General features: G+C 33.2%; 1 protein-coding gene across 2 annotated transcripts in view; it reads left to right on the top strand.

Annotated features, from left to right (window-relative positions):
- LRRC40 (leucine rich repeat containing 40) overlaps positions 1-17,577 on the top strand; it is a 47,389-nt gene that overhangs the window by 9,592 nt on the left and 20,220 nt on the right. For both annotated transcript variants that reach the window (XM_021678110.1, XM_021678109.1), the window contains exons 2-8: positions 3,673-3,854; positions 4,928-5,001; positions 7,831-7,960; positions 10,857-10,980; positions 14,081-14,223; positions 15,629-15,801; positions 17,430-17,517. In XM_021678110.1, coding sequence (XP_021533785.1) covers positions 3,673-3,854; positions 4,928-5,001; positions 7,831-7,960; positions 10,857-10,980; positions 14,081-14,223; positions 15,629-15,801; positions 17,430-17,517 — 914 coding nt within the window. The remainder of the gene's footprint in view (positions 1-3,672; positions 3,855-4,927; positions 5,002-7,830; positions 7,961-10,856; positions 10,981-14,080; positions 14,224-15,628; positions 15,802-17,429; positions 17,518-17,577) is intronic.

Genomic DNA, 17,577 nt, shown 5'->3' with positions numbered 1-17,577 from the left:
CATTTCTTGAGAATCATTGGTGTCTTTTTTTCTGTTAATATGATAGATCTCATTGATCTTCAAATGTTAAAAGTCTTTCATTCTTGATGTAATTCCCACTTGATTCTGATGTATTTTTTTATATGTAGGTAATAAATTTGTTAAGGAATTTTGAGCCTATAATCATTAGGGAGTTTGTAGTTTTTTTCTTTTAATGTCTTTGTCTGGTTTTGGTATCAGGCTAATGCTGGCTTTATAAAATGAGTGAGGGATTGCTCTTTCCTCCGTTTTCTGAAAGAGTCTATGTAGAGTTAATATCATTTCTACTCCAGATGTCTGTTAGAATTCACCAGTGAAGCCATCTGGGCCTGGAGTTTTCTTTGTTTTAAATATGTTTTAAATATTTAAATGGGAATATTTAAAATAGCAAATTCAATTTCTTTAATAGATACAAGGCTACTCAGGTTTTATATTGCTGTTGTGGTTTTTTTTCCCCCTTTCAAGGAATTTGTTCATTTTAATTAAGCTGTTGAATTTATAGATGTAAAGTTGTTTATAATATTCCCTTATCTTTTTAACATCTGTAGGATCTAAGGTGATATTCCAATTTTCAAAGAACAGGTATTGGTTTCACTGTTTTTTATCTATTCTGTTTCATTGATTTCCCCTCTATTTCTTTGCTTTTGTTTACTTTGGGTACTTTTTCTAGTTTATGATTGTAGCTTAGATTATTATAAAATGAGATTATTTATGAAGCAAGACTGGACATGAGTTGATAATTGTTATAGGTGGATGATGGATACATGGAGTGTTACTTCATTATACTATTCTCTAAATTTATGTATATATTTGACATTTTATATAATACTTTAAATTTTACATAAAGCAAATGAGGGGCACTTGGGTGGCTCAGTTGGCTAAGTGTCAAAATCTTGATCTCAGCTCAGGTCTTGATCTCAGGGTTGTAAGTTCAAGCCCTATGTTGGCCTCCACACTGGGTGTGGAGCCAAATAAATAAATAAATAAACCTGACTACATAGTAATTTTTTTTCACATTTATATGCCTATTGACATTTATCTTTACCTGATTGTTTCATGCATTGGTAAGCTATTTTAGGATGGCTCTATAGAATTCCTCAATAATTAGGACTTTTTATAACTTTTAGTGGTTCTTTGTGTTTTGGGGTAGGGAAAGAAAAGTGACATGAATCTTGAAGCCGTAAGCTCTTCAAGAAATTGGGATACCTCACAAACTGTAATGGGGAAAAGAATGAGCAGTATGTCAGTGTTTATGGAAAAGCAAATTGATACATATTCAGTAACAATATAGTATCAACAGTTATCCATTCCTTGATAGTTCCCACAAGGACAAATTTTGCTAACAAAAAAATCTGTGATGATAAAATTGTAACATTGATTTAGTATAGTTGATGGGTAACAGGTATTTTCATTATGTTGCGTGAATTTCTTGTGCTCCCTGCCTTTGTCCCCACCAAAATTTGTTATTACATTGCTTTTTAATTATAATCATCTTCATGTACCTATATATAGGTATCAGAGAAAAATAGATGCACAAATGCTCTATATATTTTCTTAGGAGTAGAGTTGTGCGTATCACATAGTTTCTTCTGTACCTTTTTGTGTGTTTTGTATTGTTTCGTCTTGCCTTGTTTTTTTGTTCTGGAAAGTTTTGTTGGTGACTGAACCTGGATGGCATGTTGGTAACTTTTAAAAAAAAATTTCTCAAGAGTAACATTGATATTTAGTCAAATACATGAACATCGCCAGTTATATGGATTCTTTTGGTGTCAATAAATTCTCATGCTAATCTGTAGTTGATCCCTATTTCTTATTCCCACTCAACCATCCATACCTATATACCAAAATAATAATGGTAGCAATGGTAATAGTAATAGTAGTAATAATGGTACATTTTATGGTGCTTTTGCTCTCGAAAAAGTTGGGGAGAGTGAATTCTTTTTATTTTGCTTTACTTTAAAAATAAACCTCTATCCACAAACAGAAACATGAATGGACTTATATTCTATAATATTCATATTATCTGGATTCATTGGTAGAAGTATAAAGAAGAGGCTACCTAACCAGAGAGAAGGGGTAGGAAAGGGATCTTTTCATTCATTCTAATATGAATATAGATACCCCATTTTTTTGAAGGAGTGTAAGTCTCATGGATTTCAGGAGCTTTGCTTTGCTACTATAAAACCATTATATCAGATTAGTAATCCTGAATTATACTTCAATGTGCTGAATTTGAAACTTGGACCACAGCTTTCCATTTAGTCTCATTCTGACATCTTAGTCAATGACTGCAGGATATAACCAGTTGTTGCCTTGATTAATAACTGCTGAAAGTTCTAGATCATACTACTATGTAGTCCTACTTTTATGAAGGAATGAAGGACTTTTTTTTTTAAAGATTTTATTTATTTGAGAGAGGGAGAGCACAAAAGGGGTTGGGGGGGCAGGCAGAGGGAGAGGGGGAAGCAGGCTCCACACTGAGCAGGGAGCCTGATGTGGGGTTCAGGCAATTTTCTAACATACTCATGACCTGAGCCGAAGGCAGACGCTTAACCGACTGAGCCACCCAGGTGCCCTGGAATGAAAGACTCTAAAATAGTTTTGCTACAACGCTATAGCAAGTTAATACCCTCTGGAGTTTCAGATTTTATAGTGGTGAACCTGGACTCTCCCTGTTCAATTTATATGGTCTTATTTGCTGTGTTTAAGAGGTTACTGTATTTGCTGCAGTAGAATTCACACAATATTGTGTGATGGAGTAAGAAATAAAATTGTATGTTAGGTAAAATAGCAGCTACCAGAATTAGTTATGCCTTCCAAATGTCCACTGAGGGTCAAGACAATATAGCTGTGCACATGTTTGAATCCCATTTCTGCTACCTACTAGCTGGATAGCCCTAGGTAAATTATACATTCTGTGCCCCATTTTTCTTATCTATAAATGAGAATAGTAATAGCACCTACCTCAGAGTTATTATGAGGTTTAAATGAGTATGTTAGAAAATTGCCTGATATTTGTAAATGTTAGCTATTATTATTAGATATTATTATTACTAGTGCTTTCTCAGACAGTATATACTCCTGTTATAAAACTTATGACATCACCTTGTAAATGTTGGTTTTCATGCCTTTATTGTATTAGCATAATGATAAAGTCCCTTCTTTATTGTCTTAAATATCTACTACAATGTGCTGTGCAGAGTATGTGTATAGTAAATATAGTTGAATGAAAATAAAAGTAAGGGGCACCTGGATGGCTCAGATGGTTAAGCATCTGCCTTCAGCTCAGGTCATGATCCCAGGGTCCTGGGATCAAGTCCCGCATCAGGCTCCTTGCTCAGTGGGGAGCCTGCTTCTCCCTCTCCCTCTGCCTGCCCCTCCCCCTGCTTGTGTTCTTTCTCTCTCTCTCTGTCTGACAAATAAAACCTTAAAAAAAAAGAAAAGTAAGATTTAATATATAAAATACATACCACATTCTGGTTTTGAACAAAATCAACTTTAGTTGTAATTTATTGCTCTTTGAATTTTTAAAAAGTTTTTAATGTTTCAGAAAATGCTTTTCAATAGATAAACTGAATGGCTATTATAAAAGTATGTCACTTAGTATCTCACTTCTTGTTTTCTTTCTTTTTGGTGTGGTGGTGATGGAAATAGTACCTCAGTGTGTCTGGAGAATAAATGTGGATATTCCTGAGGAAGCTAATCAGAATCTTTCATTCAGTGCTACTGAGCGATGGTGGGAGCAGACGGATTTGACCAAACTAATCATATCCAACAATAAACTTAAGTCACTTACAGATGACCTACGACTCCTGCCTGCACTCACTGTTCTTGATGTAAGTTGACTGGTATCAATATGGGTTGTTAAGGAGACTCTAAAGGTAAATTTAGGCTTTGATAAGCAGAAAACACATGTTTAATTGGTAGAACATAAGGAAGAATAAATTATTGATAGGCATAGCATGATGGTTAAGAGTGCACTTACAGAACATAAGGCTTCCAATTCTGACTGCGTCACTTGATAGCTGTGTGACCTCGGGAAAGTTACTTCATTGTACCTCAGTTTCCACATCTATAAACGAGGACTGACACTACTACCTATTTTTAAAAATTGTTCTTAGAATTTAATGCATTATTGCATGTAAACAGAATCCATATTTAACAAGTGGTTGCTGTTGCTCATCTTTTTTCTTTTACTGCTGTTATTTTTCTCTTCATCGACCTAGACATTAAAGCAGTACTTGGAATTACTTTTTTTTTTAAACTTCAATACTGACTTAAATTATTGAACTTCTTGTGTGTTTATTCAAGGACTATTTTTTAGTCTCGTTGCCATGTCATATTGTAAAGCATGAGTAGTTTATTTCGCAATCTGTGGAGTTTTGATGTACTTTATTTAGGAACATCAGAAATCTTCCAATTCACGTCTGAAAGTGTTGGATCTGGTCAAATTTCTAGAGAAGTTTTTATTTTCCTCATTTGCAAAATGAATGGATTGAATCTAAGGTTCCATATATCTTGAAAATAATATGAGAACATAATAGAGGTCCCCCTCCTCTTTCTTGTTTTCATTTTTTGTATATGTTGACATAAATTATACCATCAAGTGCTATTAGTTTCTAACCCTCTCATCTCTCATTTGAGATTGAAATTTCACTGAATGAGGTAAGGTTATTTTTTTTAATTGTAATATTTAAAATTGATGACTTACCACTTCATGACTTTTGAACAGGAGCTTAGTCAACTTCAAACTCCTTTTCTGCTTCTATACATAGAACAAATTAACAATACTCCAAGTATACTATTAAATTAGAATAGCAGAATTATTGTTGAAAAATTCTGTACAATGGCAAACTCATATGGTTAGTCAAAAGACTAAGATATTGACTGTTTTTTTAATAACTTTTAGATACATGATAATCAGCTGACATCCCTTCCTTCTGCCATAAGAGAGTTAGAAAATCTTCAGAAACTTAATGTCAGGTAAAAATTAAGCTTATTTAATTTCAATATTGCTAATATAAGGGTGTAAATCTAATATTCTTTAAAAATTTTTTTTAATACTAGAAAATATTTTTGTATTAACTCAAAGTGGTAAAAGCAGAGTAAGAATTTTTATTTATTTATTTTTATAGATTTTATTTATTTATTTGAGGGAGAGAGTGAGAGAGACAGAGAGCGTGGTGGGTAGAGGGAGAAGTAGACTCCCCACTGAGCAGGGGGCCCAATGCGGCATTCGATCCCAGGACCCTGGGATCATGACCTGAGCCAAAGGCAGGTGCTTAACCGACTGAGCCACCCAGGCACCCCAGAGTAAGAATTTTAAATTTTCTCAGATGATTTTTGTTGAATTTTTTATTATTTTTTCAGAATTGCCTGCATGTTTTTCTGATTTTATAAATGTAAGGCCAGTTGATTTTTTTAAGTACTTTTTGTTTTATTTACTTATATATTTATTTATTTTAATTTTTAAAAAGATTTTATTTATTTGAGAGAGAGAGCACAAGTGGGCAGGGGGGCAGAGAGGGAGGGACAAGCAGACTCCCTGTTGAGCAGGGAGCCCGAGGATCTGGGGCTCAATACCAGGACCCTGGGATAATGACCTGAGCTAAAGGCAGATGCTTAACTAACTGAATCACCCATGTGACCTCTTTTTGTTTTATTTTTATGTAGCAATTTTTACTGGTTATTTTAGTAACCTTTTTGTTGATATCTCAGGTTTTAAGTTACTTTGATATTCTAAAAAATATCTAGGTTAAGCAATAGGAAAAAATTTGAAATAATTCTTTCATTAATGATGAAAAATGTCATGGTTTTAGTATTAGTAGCTTTTAAACTTTTCTGAGGACTCCTGGAGTTCTACAGATATGCTTCTGGTACTTGTTGGTAGGTATGTAGGAAGCCACGTGGCTAAGGCTCTGGCTAACTTTGTTTGCCCTTTAATACACATCTAGACTTCCAAGAAATAATAAGTACCTTATGTGTATTATATATACACAGATTAGGGGAAAGGGATTTGGGAAGATTTCATTTAGGAGATAAAATAAAAAGGTTTATTAAGTGTTCAAAACATAGTTTGAAAAACTGTGGTTCATAAAATTGGTATGGTTACAGATCTATCTAACATAGCATAATCAAGTCTCAGTATTCTGTGGGTAAATTAATTGAGGGAAAACATTTCCTTAAGTTACAGTCCTCATCTGTTGAAAAAATTACCACAAATCAACAAAAATATCTATACATAAAAGGTGCTAGTTGTTGAAAGCTACATCAGAACCTCTTCCCCATACAAGTCCAAGGCAGGATGTGGCCTGCAAAGGCAAGAATGGGGAGGGTTGAGAGAATATGTGAGGGAGTATGGATTGGGTATGGCTTTGGCTTTAGCCTTAGCTTCCAGCCCTTCAGAGTATAAGCGTTAGGGTGGAGGAAATAGATGGGGAGAGGAATGGAGGAAATATGTAGCTAGAATTACATCTCTGCCCAACTACATCCCTGTGAAATCTACAAAGATTTTCAATTAAGTGACCAACAATAATAACCAATTTTTGACAATTTTTTAGTGGTTTTTATTTATTTTAGAAGACATCTTTTGGTATTTTTGTTCCAACTAGTTTTATTTTTATATAATTTAAGGTTATTTTTACCCCATTATATTTCTCATTTCACCCTGTTATTTGTTAAGTAATTGTAGATGGCATGAAAATAGAATGGAATTCCTAAGTGAATAGTTGAGGTAGATCTGGGAATAAATTAAATCAGGTCATCTCTTAATTATAAGGGAATGTATCATCTTCAGTGACTTGGGACTTCTAGAAATAAACCAAGTACCTCTACAGAAGGACTGAGCCGAGTAAAATTAAGTACAAAGAAGAGTGGAGTTGCACATTACATTCAGCTGGACATACCAGGCCCTTAAACAGAAATAGCTATTTTTGTCTTGAGTGCTAGCTTAGAAACACATTCCCCATAGAAGCTATGACTCCATTGTAGTGTATATGTGCCCATATCTCTGTCAGAATTCTAAAATTCAGATACAGGGGCGCCTGGGTAGCTTAGTCAGTTAAGTGTCTGACTTTGGCTTAGGTGATGATCTTGGGGTCCTGGGATCGAGCCCTGCTTCGGGCTCCCTGCTCAGTGGTGAGCCTGCTTCTCCTTCTCCCTCCGCCTCTGCCCCAACTTGTGCTCACATGAGCACTACTCTCTCTTTCTCTCCCTCTCTCTCAAATAAATAAAATCTTTAAAATAAAATAAAAAAATTCAGATACAGTATGAAAAATTAGGAGTCCAGTGTATCCTCTCACATTGCGTATAAAATCAAGAGTAGGTTATAAGGAAGCAATCAAAAGTTCACAAATTATTTGGTTAAAAACCTTTATTTCTTGGGGCGCCTGGGTGGCTCAGTTGTTAAGCGTCTGCCTTTGGCTCAGGTCATGATCCCAGGGTCCTGGGATCGAGCCCCGCATCGGGCTCCCTGCTCAGTGGGGAGCCTGCTTCTCCCTCTCCCACTCCCTCTGCTTGTGTTCCCTCTCTCACTGTGTCTCTCTGTCAAATAAATAAAAATCTTTTAAAAAAAATAAAAATAAAAACCTTTATTTCTTTGTTTTCTTTGAAACTCTCAATTTGATTACTTTAGATGACTATAATCTTAATGAGTTATATACTTTTAGGATGTGAAGTTTAATAAGTTTTTAGAATTAGTAACCATATTTCATTTTTAAAAATGAGCCCATGTAGTTGGTTAGCAAAAATACCTTTACAAATATTTATTATGTTGTTACTGAATTACTCAGCATTTATTTTATCAATCAATAGCCATAACAAACTGCAAATACTTCCTGAAGAAATTACAAATTTAAGAAACCTGAAAGGTCTATATCTCCAGCATAATGAACTAACTTGCATTCCAGAGGGATTTGAACAACTTTTCAATTTAGAAGATTTGGTAAGTTGTAATTTTCCAATTTTTATATAATTTGGGGCTGATGTGATTTTTCATCAGGCTGAGAAATTGGATGTATGATTGAAATCATGAAAAACATGGACAGATGATTATAGGACTAGATTATCAGAAACTGCATTTCAATTAGATTGCTAAATTAGTAATTGTAAATCTATTTTTCCTATTTTTTCTTATAAAATCACCTTAGGTTTTAATTTAAGAGTAGCGTGTGGAAGGGGGTGATAAGGATGACTGTTATTCAGAGGATTTTATGGCTTTGCAAAATAGGGGAAAGGTGTCTTTAGCATATACGAATTTCCATTTGTATACCCATTCCTTCTTTATTGTCCCTACAACCCTCCTCCTGTCCTTTGAGTGTTCAGACGGTCCCTTTAAGGCCTGCCTTTTCTTCCCTATTTTTCAAAATGTCCACCTTACCTCGCAAAATTTTCATTCCATCTATGTCACATCCTAAATAGAGATAACTATAAAGCAATACAGATATTAAGAATAATGAAAATAATAGGCACTTTGCTTTGTGCTTTACATATAGCAAGGTACATAGTTTTATCGCCTAATACAGATATGGAACTAGGGTTTATTAGAAAAAAAAAAAAGTACCTTATCTGAAGCCATGTAATTCAGGATTTTAACATGTCAGTTTGACTCCAAAGTGTATCCCTTTTTTTCTCCCATTATACCCCGAAGGAGTAAGGTTCCACTAAAATATTCGATCTGAAAGACTAGCTAGATTAGATTACTTGTTCTAATATATAATCTTTACTCCACATAGTTATTTCCTCTTACATTCTTGTTGTTTTCCCTATTACATGTTTTCAAAAACTTATGTCAATTTAGTCTTAAAGTTTATTTCTCATTAAAGGGGAAGTTAATTCTTTTACCTCTACTTTTTTCCTGTAAATACATCTTCCTTGATATTCCCCTCATCTGCTCTAGTGTTTGAAATCAATATTTATAACCGTCTGCAGCCATTCTTCAGTATCTGTCTTTCAATTTGATCAGATTGGAAATAAGGTTTGGAAAGTTAAAGGCATAGGTAGATAAAATGAATGGCTAAGGAAGGGGCCATCAGATTTTCTTATAAAGTCTAATGGTAAAAGATAGCAATTGGTAAATAAAAAAAGAAGAGTATTTAGATTAGAAAGGAAACCTAATAAACTGTAGCAGTTCCCAGTTGTTTCCTTTTTATGGGTTCCCAGATAGTCATTTGCATAATGAAAGGATATTTCAGTTGAGAATTGTATTATTAAGGACTCAGTATCAAATCATAAATGTGAGCAACAGTATATCACATTAGAAATATAAGCATGTTTAATAATTTAAGCTAGTAATATTTCTTAAAGTTATATAAAAGCTGCTTAGCAATGGTACTAAATGAATATTTATTGAAGAAATGACAGCATAAATACTGATTAATTTATGTATAATGTACTTATATTTTATATCTAGTTATTAACTGCAATAATTAAATGTTTAACTTTATTAGTAATTTTGTTTTGTGTTTTTAAAAATATCCTAAGAATTTGTGAATTAGTATCTTTTCTGTATCGAAAACTTTTAAGTTTTTTATTTTGAAATAAATTTAGATTTACAAAATGTAAAGAGAGTACAGAGAGTTGCCATATACTCTTCACCTAGCTTTCCTTAATTTGATATTTTACATACCCATGGGACATTTGAAAAACTAAGAAATTAACATTGGTACAGTATTACTAACTGCACTACAGATTTTATTAAGATTTTCCCAGTTTTTTCACTAATGTCCTTTTTTTTGTTCCAGGATCCAATCCAGAATACTACATTGCATTTAGTGTCAGTAACTTTTGATATTACAAAGTATTTATTTCATAGTAATCTGTTCATTATTAGTGTTTAGAGTATTGGAGTTGTAGATTGTTGTTTCCTGTTGTTGATTGTGATACATTATTTTGTGTTATTTATAATTGTATCTGTGTTTTATAAAAAAAATAGCTGGTCTAGTGTTTTTACCTTTTACTATCTTCTTAACTGATTTAGAGTTACAGAATGTAATTGTTTAATGTTAGACTAAATGCGTCTTCAGAGAACAAGTTCCCTTAAGTAACTATTTTTTATTCATTGTTGCAACCGGCCCCACCTAACAGTTTGCTGATAGCTAGTGGAGTACTTATACCTAATTCAGATGTCATAAGAGTTATCTGATTGTCTTTTAAATGGAGTTTCAAAAAACAGTTCTTTCTTAACTGTTTATGTTTTAAAGAAAAAACAGAAACAATGACTTAAAAAACAGATATAGACATTAATTAGGCAAGCTTGAATGAAGGAAAAGCAGAGAGTAGAGTAAACTTCTGGACTTAGTCAAAGCAGACTTGCTGAGGTCTGCAGAAGAACCGAGAGGGAATATTTTTTCCTTAAAAATTAAAATGTCCATTTTCTCAGCTTTATTTTTTGTGTCTCAAGATTTTTTTTCTCTTGCAAAGACATTTTTCTTTTCATATTACAGTTTACCTATACAGTTTGCCTAATTATCTTAGGTACTCACTAAATATTAGATGGACAAATGGATTTTTTAACTAAAAACATGATGCATGATATAGCATGACTTAGTAATAACAGAAACCTTCATGTAAAGTATTTCTGAAGTCAGAATTCATTCTGATTCCTTTCTGCTCCATTACTGGGCACATAGTGGTCTAATAGAATACTGAGGTAATGAATGACAAACAACTTGTGAAATTGTCAGTGAATGAGGGTTACAAAACATATCACCTTTGAAATAGTCTTTCTTTATGTTGCATTCTCCTCAAAATCCTGGAAACCCTTTGAGGGATCAATTACTTATTTATTTATTTATCGATTGATTAATTGATTGATTGATTCATTCATTCTCTTTCTAAAGGATATTTCCAACAATCGTCTTACAACTGTTCCTGCTAGTTTTTCTTCTCTCTCCAGTCTGGTACGACTCAATCTTTCCAGTAATCAGCTGAAGAGTTTGCCAGCAGAAATAAGTGGAATGAAAAGTAAATCTTCTCTATTTTAAAACATACATAAATGTGAAGTTGGTGCAACTTATATTTAGAAAAATAAATTTTAATATTGTTAGTTACAGGGAAGTAAAATAATAGATTTTATGCAGGTCAAGCAAATAATAGCAAGTAGTCAGATTTTCTCCAGACCATTATTGTCTAGCTTCACTTCCTAAACAGTTCCCACCAAAAGCATATTTTGGTATATTAAAAAGAGGAAAATAAAATATGATTATGAGTTATGGTAAAATTATATACCTGAGATATTGATTAGGGTTTTGAGCTATGTTATCTCTTCATTTATTCAACATTCACGAAGAGGTTATTCCCCTTTAATAGGTGATTCTACTTGTGGTTATGTTACAGCTGTAGCCTCCTCGTGGTCCGTAAGTAATGATGCCAGGAGATAGTCTAGTTTTGCCCAAATGGTCAATCATTTAAAAAAAAAAAAAAAGGTTAAAATAGTGATTCTGTTGGAGTTTACCATATCACCATCATATTTAACATATTCTAGAACTAGTATTAAGGGATAAAGAAATTAAAGGCACATTTCAGTACCTTTTAAATAATTATACTTAATTATCTTAGAATTCTTGATTCAGAGGGCAAAATCATTATAGTGAATTTTTTTGTTTAAAAGCAAACTATTATTTCTTGGTTGATGAACATACTGTGTGTCAGCTGTACACTATTTACCTTATCTAGTCTTTTCTGCTAATCAGATATAAGCCCTCTTCATTTTTTTAAACCTCCATCATGTGGAAGTTATAGGAGTGACTTTGTATAGTTGATTACAGATCATTTTGAGATAAATTTGTAAAATTGTGCTGTTTTACTTATATTAGTAGTCATTTGTCATTTGTAATAGGATACATAAGTTAAATCTTCCATAAATCCAGTTGATATTTTAGGGGAACCTTTACCTGGGACACCGGTAATTAAGACTTTGCTTATCTTTGCCATTTTTCAATAAAGGTATTAAAAAGTAGAGCTAAACATAAAATACATTATCTTAATATATAAGAAGCTTGGATTTTTTTTCATCAGTTGGGTGAACATATCTTGAGAGATGGGAAAAGAGGGAAATCAGTAGAAAAATACTTTGAATTTATAGCAGTTTTTCCAATATACTATATAATTAATGATCAGATGCTTTCTTCCTTTAGCCATGACAGTGATACTTTTAAACTATCACCAGTAGGACATTTGTTATTTCACTATTAATGACTAGACGCCAAGAACAACATCTAACATTTGTATGGTTCTTTATAACTCAAATGCTTTTACATATATTGTTTTGCCATCACAAAGTTGTGATGTTAGGAGGATGTAAGTTAGGGGGATGAATATTTTTTACATTTTAAAGATTCATAAACCTCGCTTAGAAATTATGTTATATATTGTAGAGCCAAGGCTTGAATCACAACAGTTCTATAAGGCTTGAATCCTCTTACTCCATCCCCATTGCTCTTTCCACTATGCACTGCTTATATTCTCAGTGCTCTTAAATGCAAATAGTTGTGGAAACTATAGTATCTAACTTTTAAAACAAACTTTTCTTTATAGAATTTACTGGATTTGAGGTGAATCACTTTGTGACATTTTTAATTTTATTATTATTATTTTTAAAGATTGTATTTATTTATTTATTTATTTGAGAGAGAGCACAAACAGGGGAAAAGGCAGAGGCAGAGGGAGAAACAGACTCCCTGCTGATCCGGGAGCCTGATGTGGGGCTCGATCCCAGGACCCTGGGATTATAACCCAAGCTGAAAGCCTACACTTAACAGACTGAGCCACCCAGGCTCCCAATTGTGACATTTTTAAAAATGCTCTAGTCAAATAATACATAAATTATTATAGTATTTGTTGAAAGTAGTACTATTACATTTGTTTTGAAAGCAGTTAGCATCTTTAAATACTAAAAGAAGCAGTCTAAGGCAATATCAACTCAGTCTTGCATTATGTTAAAATTGATAGGCTCAAAGTACAGCAAAAAAGTTGTAAAGTGTATATCACCTATTCGAACTAGAGGGTTGAGAGTGAATTGTGGAAAATATGTGGTGGCCATCGTAAGTAGAAGAATCTGTGATATGTATTAGGGAGAAAGCTGCTTATTGAATTCTTAAGGGAAAGAAGACCTTTACTTTTTTCCATTTTTGTTTTCTTATATGCCTTTTTAAGAAAGATAGATCCAGGAGGTAAGAGAGATGCTGCAAATAAGAACATCCTTCTTGAGCTATAGTATGCATTCTTGTCCGTAGTGTTAGCTAAAATGTTAGAGAAAGCATGTAATTTAAACAAAAATAAGAAAAGAAAAGAAAGAAGACGGAGGGAGAAAGAGACAGTATGGATAGATGGAAGAATAGGAAGACAAACATAGAAATCCAAGGCTTTTTGACAGAAAGTCAACTTGCCAAATTTAAATACATGTGTCTAAGCTACTACTAGCCAGTTATTTGACATCCATTCATACAGTTAGTGTGCATGCATGTATGTCTTTAACTACCTTAAACTTTTTCTTTTGAAAGATGTATAATTACTGGGGCACCTGGGTGGCTCAGTTGGTTGAGCGGCTGTCTCTTGATTTTGGCTTAGGTCATGATGTCAGGGTTGTGAGATCAAGCCCTGTGTCAGGCTCCGTGCTCACTGCGGAATCTGCTTGAGATCTTTCTCCCTCTCTCTCTGCCCTTCCCCCTGCTCTCTCTCTCTAAATAAATAAAATCTTAAAAAAAATAAAGATGTGTAATTACTGAGGGAAATAATATCTCATAGTCTGTAGTTTGTATATTTTAGAATACCTTAACAGTATTGGAGTATTTTGTTTTTTATCATTACAAAGATGACTTGGACCATTATTAAACATCATTTTTAATGTTATATCTCTTTAATTATAATTAAATATAAAAGCAATCTCAGTTTATGTTTATGTCATTCAGTGGTATTCTAGTATTCTTTATTATTATAGCAGTATACAGTGGCGTGGGTTTGTAATTCATGGTGATGTACACTTTTTTGAATGTGCATACAATTATAGACCAATATTTTTCTCTTTATTAAAGTATTTTTGTTTTTCACTTACTATGTATTATAGGATTAAAGCATTTGGATTGTAATTCAAATCTCTTAGAAGCTGTACCCCCTGAATTGGCTAACATGGAGTCACTAGAATTGCTTTATTTGCGGAGGAATAAATTACGTTTTCTACCAGAATTTCCTTCTTCTAGATTATTAAAGGTAATATTTAGATGATTATTAAACTATATATTTTCCAAAAGTTAATTATGAAAATGAAATTTTTAATCTTGTTTTACGTTGGGAATATGTATTAGTTATAAGTGCTATGTTTTTCCTATATTTTTCAGAATTTTAGTCTGATTATGTTAATGGTATTGTTAGCAGTAGATTTTTTTTTTTTAAGAAGCTTGTAAATTTTTAAAAAGATTTTTATTTACTTATTTGAGAGAGAACAAACAGTGGGGAGGGGCAGAGGAAGAGAGAGAGAGAAACACTCCCTGCTGAGCAGGGAGCCTGATGCCGGGCTCCATCCCAGGACCCTGGGATCATGACCTGAATTGAAGGCAGATGCTTAACTGACTGAGCCACCCAGGCGCCTAGCAGTAGATTTTTTTTTTTAAAGAAATAATTAACTTAAATATAGGAATTTGTACATTTCATCTGAGTAGTATATAACTGGAGAGGTAGATAATGAGGCTAACATAGTAAGGTGGAGTCATACTGTAGGACACCTGGAGTACTAGGAAGGAATATGTATCTAATTCTGTAAGTTGCCACCACTCATGTTTACCTAATCATAATTGGGTCTGTTTAAAATTAATTACTTTCTTTTGGTTTTAAGTATATAGCATTAACATTGTCTTTTAAATTTGCCGTGCTTTGTTTTCCTTCATGTATACTTTTATGTGTTAGAGTTAAAAGGGCTTCTCTTAAACAGAATGGTGGCAGTGATAAAAGGAACTGAAAAAGTTATTTAAAGATTAGTTATACATCTGATAATTATAGATTCTGTTAATGGGAAATCACTATATTTAATAATCACTAATGAGGGATGTTTGGGTGGCTCAGTTGGGTAAGTGTCTGACTGTTGGTTTCTGCTCAGGTCATGATCTCAGGGTTGTGAGATGGAGCCTGTGTAGGGCTCCCCACAGAGCATGGAGTCTCTTTTTCTCTTTCCCCCTGCCTCTGACCTGCTCACTCGCACGCTCTCTCTCTCTCAAATAAATAAAGAAATAACAACAAACTGATTATAACTTTTTATGCTCATTCCAACTTATTTTTAAACTTTAAATTTTTTATCATCATTGTTCTTGGATTTGTATTTTTATTAATTCTATAAATGTAACTACTAAATCATTTCTGTGCTTTGGTTTGTAAGCTTTGAACTTTCTGCCAGATTATATCTTTAATTATTTTTAAATTATCAGAAAATCCTTGGAAATGTTCTGTTTTTATCATTTTTAGCTTAATTGTAATTGAAAATTTAAGCACCTTAGTAATTGGAAACTTGTGTTTTTTTTCCATGTATTTTTCAGTGATTTGAAATTAAGATTTCAATTTTATTTTTATTATCTAATATAAAATTGAATACAGAAATACATATGATTCATCTTTGGTTTTGTAGGAATTACATGTAGGTGAAAACCAGATTGAAATATTAGGGCCAGAACATCTTAAGCATCTGAATTCTATCCTTGTGCTAGACCTGCGGGATAATAAGTTAAAATCTGTTCCAGATGAAATTACACTACTACAGTCTTTGGAAAGGCTTGACCTAAGCAACAATGATATTAGTAGGTAAGTTTAAAGATCAAAGGAATAAGAAATCATACCTGCATTTGCTTATAATTCATAAGTTAATAAGTAAATAAGATTTGTAAAAAAATACGTAGAGATCTTTTTTCTCAATTGAATTCACTAAACATTTATTGAACAAGTATCATATGCAGACTTACAAAGAATGGTTAGATTTGGTCCTTGGCAGCAAGCTTAAAATACTAATAGAATCAGATATATTTATAAGTTACTCTCATCCACTTAGAACATAAACTAAGAAGTCAGGGTTTTTATCTGTTTTGTTCACTGCTCTATCTCTAACTCCTAGATCAGTGTCTGGGTATTTAGAAGGTACGATAAATCTTTGTTGAATTTATTAAATGAATGTAAAGCCATGGGAGAGATATAAAATGCTTTGAGGGCTTAAAGGAAATAGAGGTATCAGCAATTTATTGAGAGGAATCAGGGCAGATTTTGTAGAAGAAAAAAACGTTTTTATTTATTTTATTTATTTTTTTAAGTTGGTTTTTTTTTTTTTTTTTTTTTTTTTTGACACAGAGAGAGAGATCACAAGTAGGCAGAGTGGCAGGCAGAAGGAGAGGGAGAGGGAGAAGCAGGCTCCTCGCTGACAACAGAACCTGATATGGGGCTCGATCCCAGGACCCTGGGATCATGACCTGAGCCGAAGGCAGATGCCCAACTGACTGAGCCACCCAGCACCCCAGAAAAAACGTTTTTAGATGATCATTAGGACTGGGACTAGGGTGAGGCAAGTTAAGTGCCTAGAGCACAGAATTTAAGAGCACACTCACCTTCAGGGTCATGCCTCACTCTAGTCCCACCATATGATCTTTAAAGGATGACCTTGAGTTTCAAGTGCACATGTACGGTGGTCAGAATGATTCACTTGGTGGGACAAAACTGCACAAAGAAAACCTTGAAAGTTCAGGAAATTGTAGAGGTATATTGAGAGAACAACAAGGAATCAAGTTGACCTAGTAAATAGGGTACAATTAGAGAGATTGTAAGAATTTAGGGCTTGAAGATAAATTGAGGCCATATAGAATAGGTCCTTAAAATGCCTGTGAAGAGTAAGTTTAATTCGTTAAGAGATGGGGAACTACTGAAAGATTAAGAACAGAAGCAGTTTGATTATAATCTCATTAAATAAATTGGTATTGTAGGTTGATCACAGTAATTTTGGGATAGGAGTGTTTTTGTACTAATAAATAACCTAAATAATATTAGGTTATTAGGGAAGAATTTCATTTGCTTACTTGAAGGAAAAAAATCAAAACATTTAGTATCCTTGAGTATGGCTATCTTGAATCATTGATTCATTCAAATTTACTTTTTACAATTTTTACTTAGCAAATGTTTTGTAGCTCACATTTTCTTTTAACAGTCACAATATGACAATTTCAAAACAAATCTGTTTTTTCTTTTACATGTTCAGCATTTCAAAGGGAGATACTTTAGGCCTATGTTACCTGAGGGAGATACTTTAGGCCTATGTTACCTGAGCTCTCTTTGACACTATCATATGATATATAGTTTGTCATATGTTGTTATGGTTTTGTAGTCGACTATTGGTTGAATTATACTTACTCTTCATGTTTTCCCTGAAATCAGTTTAATCTTTTTTGTAGTCTACCCTGTTCATTGGGAAAACTTCATTTGAAATTTCTGGCACTAGAAGGAAATCCTTTGAGAACTATACGAAGAGAAATTATAAATGTAAGCATATTTAGAATTCAGTTCTGGTTTTTAAATTTGAAATTCAAACATGCATGTTGA

Source organism: Neomonachus schauinslandi, chromosome 4 (genome assembly GCF_002201575.2).
Source record: "Neomonachus schauinslandi chromosome 4, ASM220157v2, whole genome shotgun sequence".
In the NCBI taxonomy this organism is placed as follows: Eukaryota; Metazoa; Chordata; class Mammalia; order Carnivora; family Phocidae; genus Neomonachus; species Neomonachus schauinslandi.
Note: the sequence above shows the minus strand (reverse complement) of the source record. Positions and strands in the feature narration are given on the sequence as shown.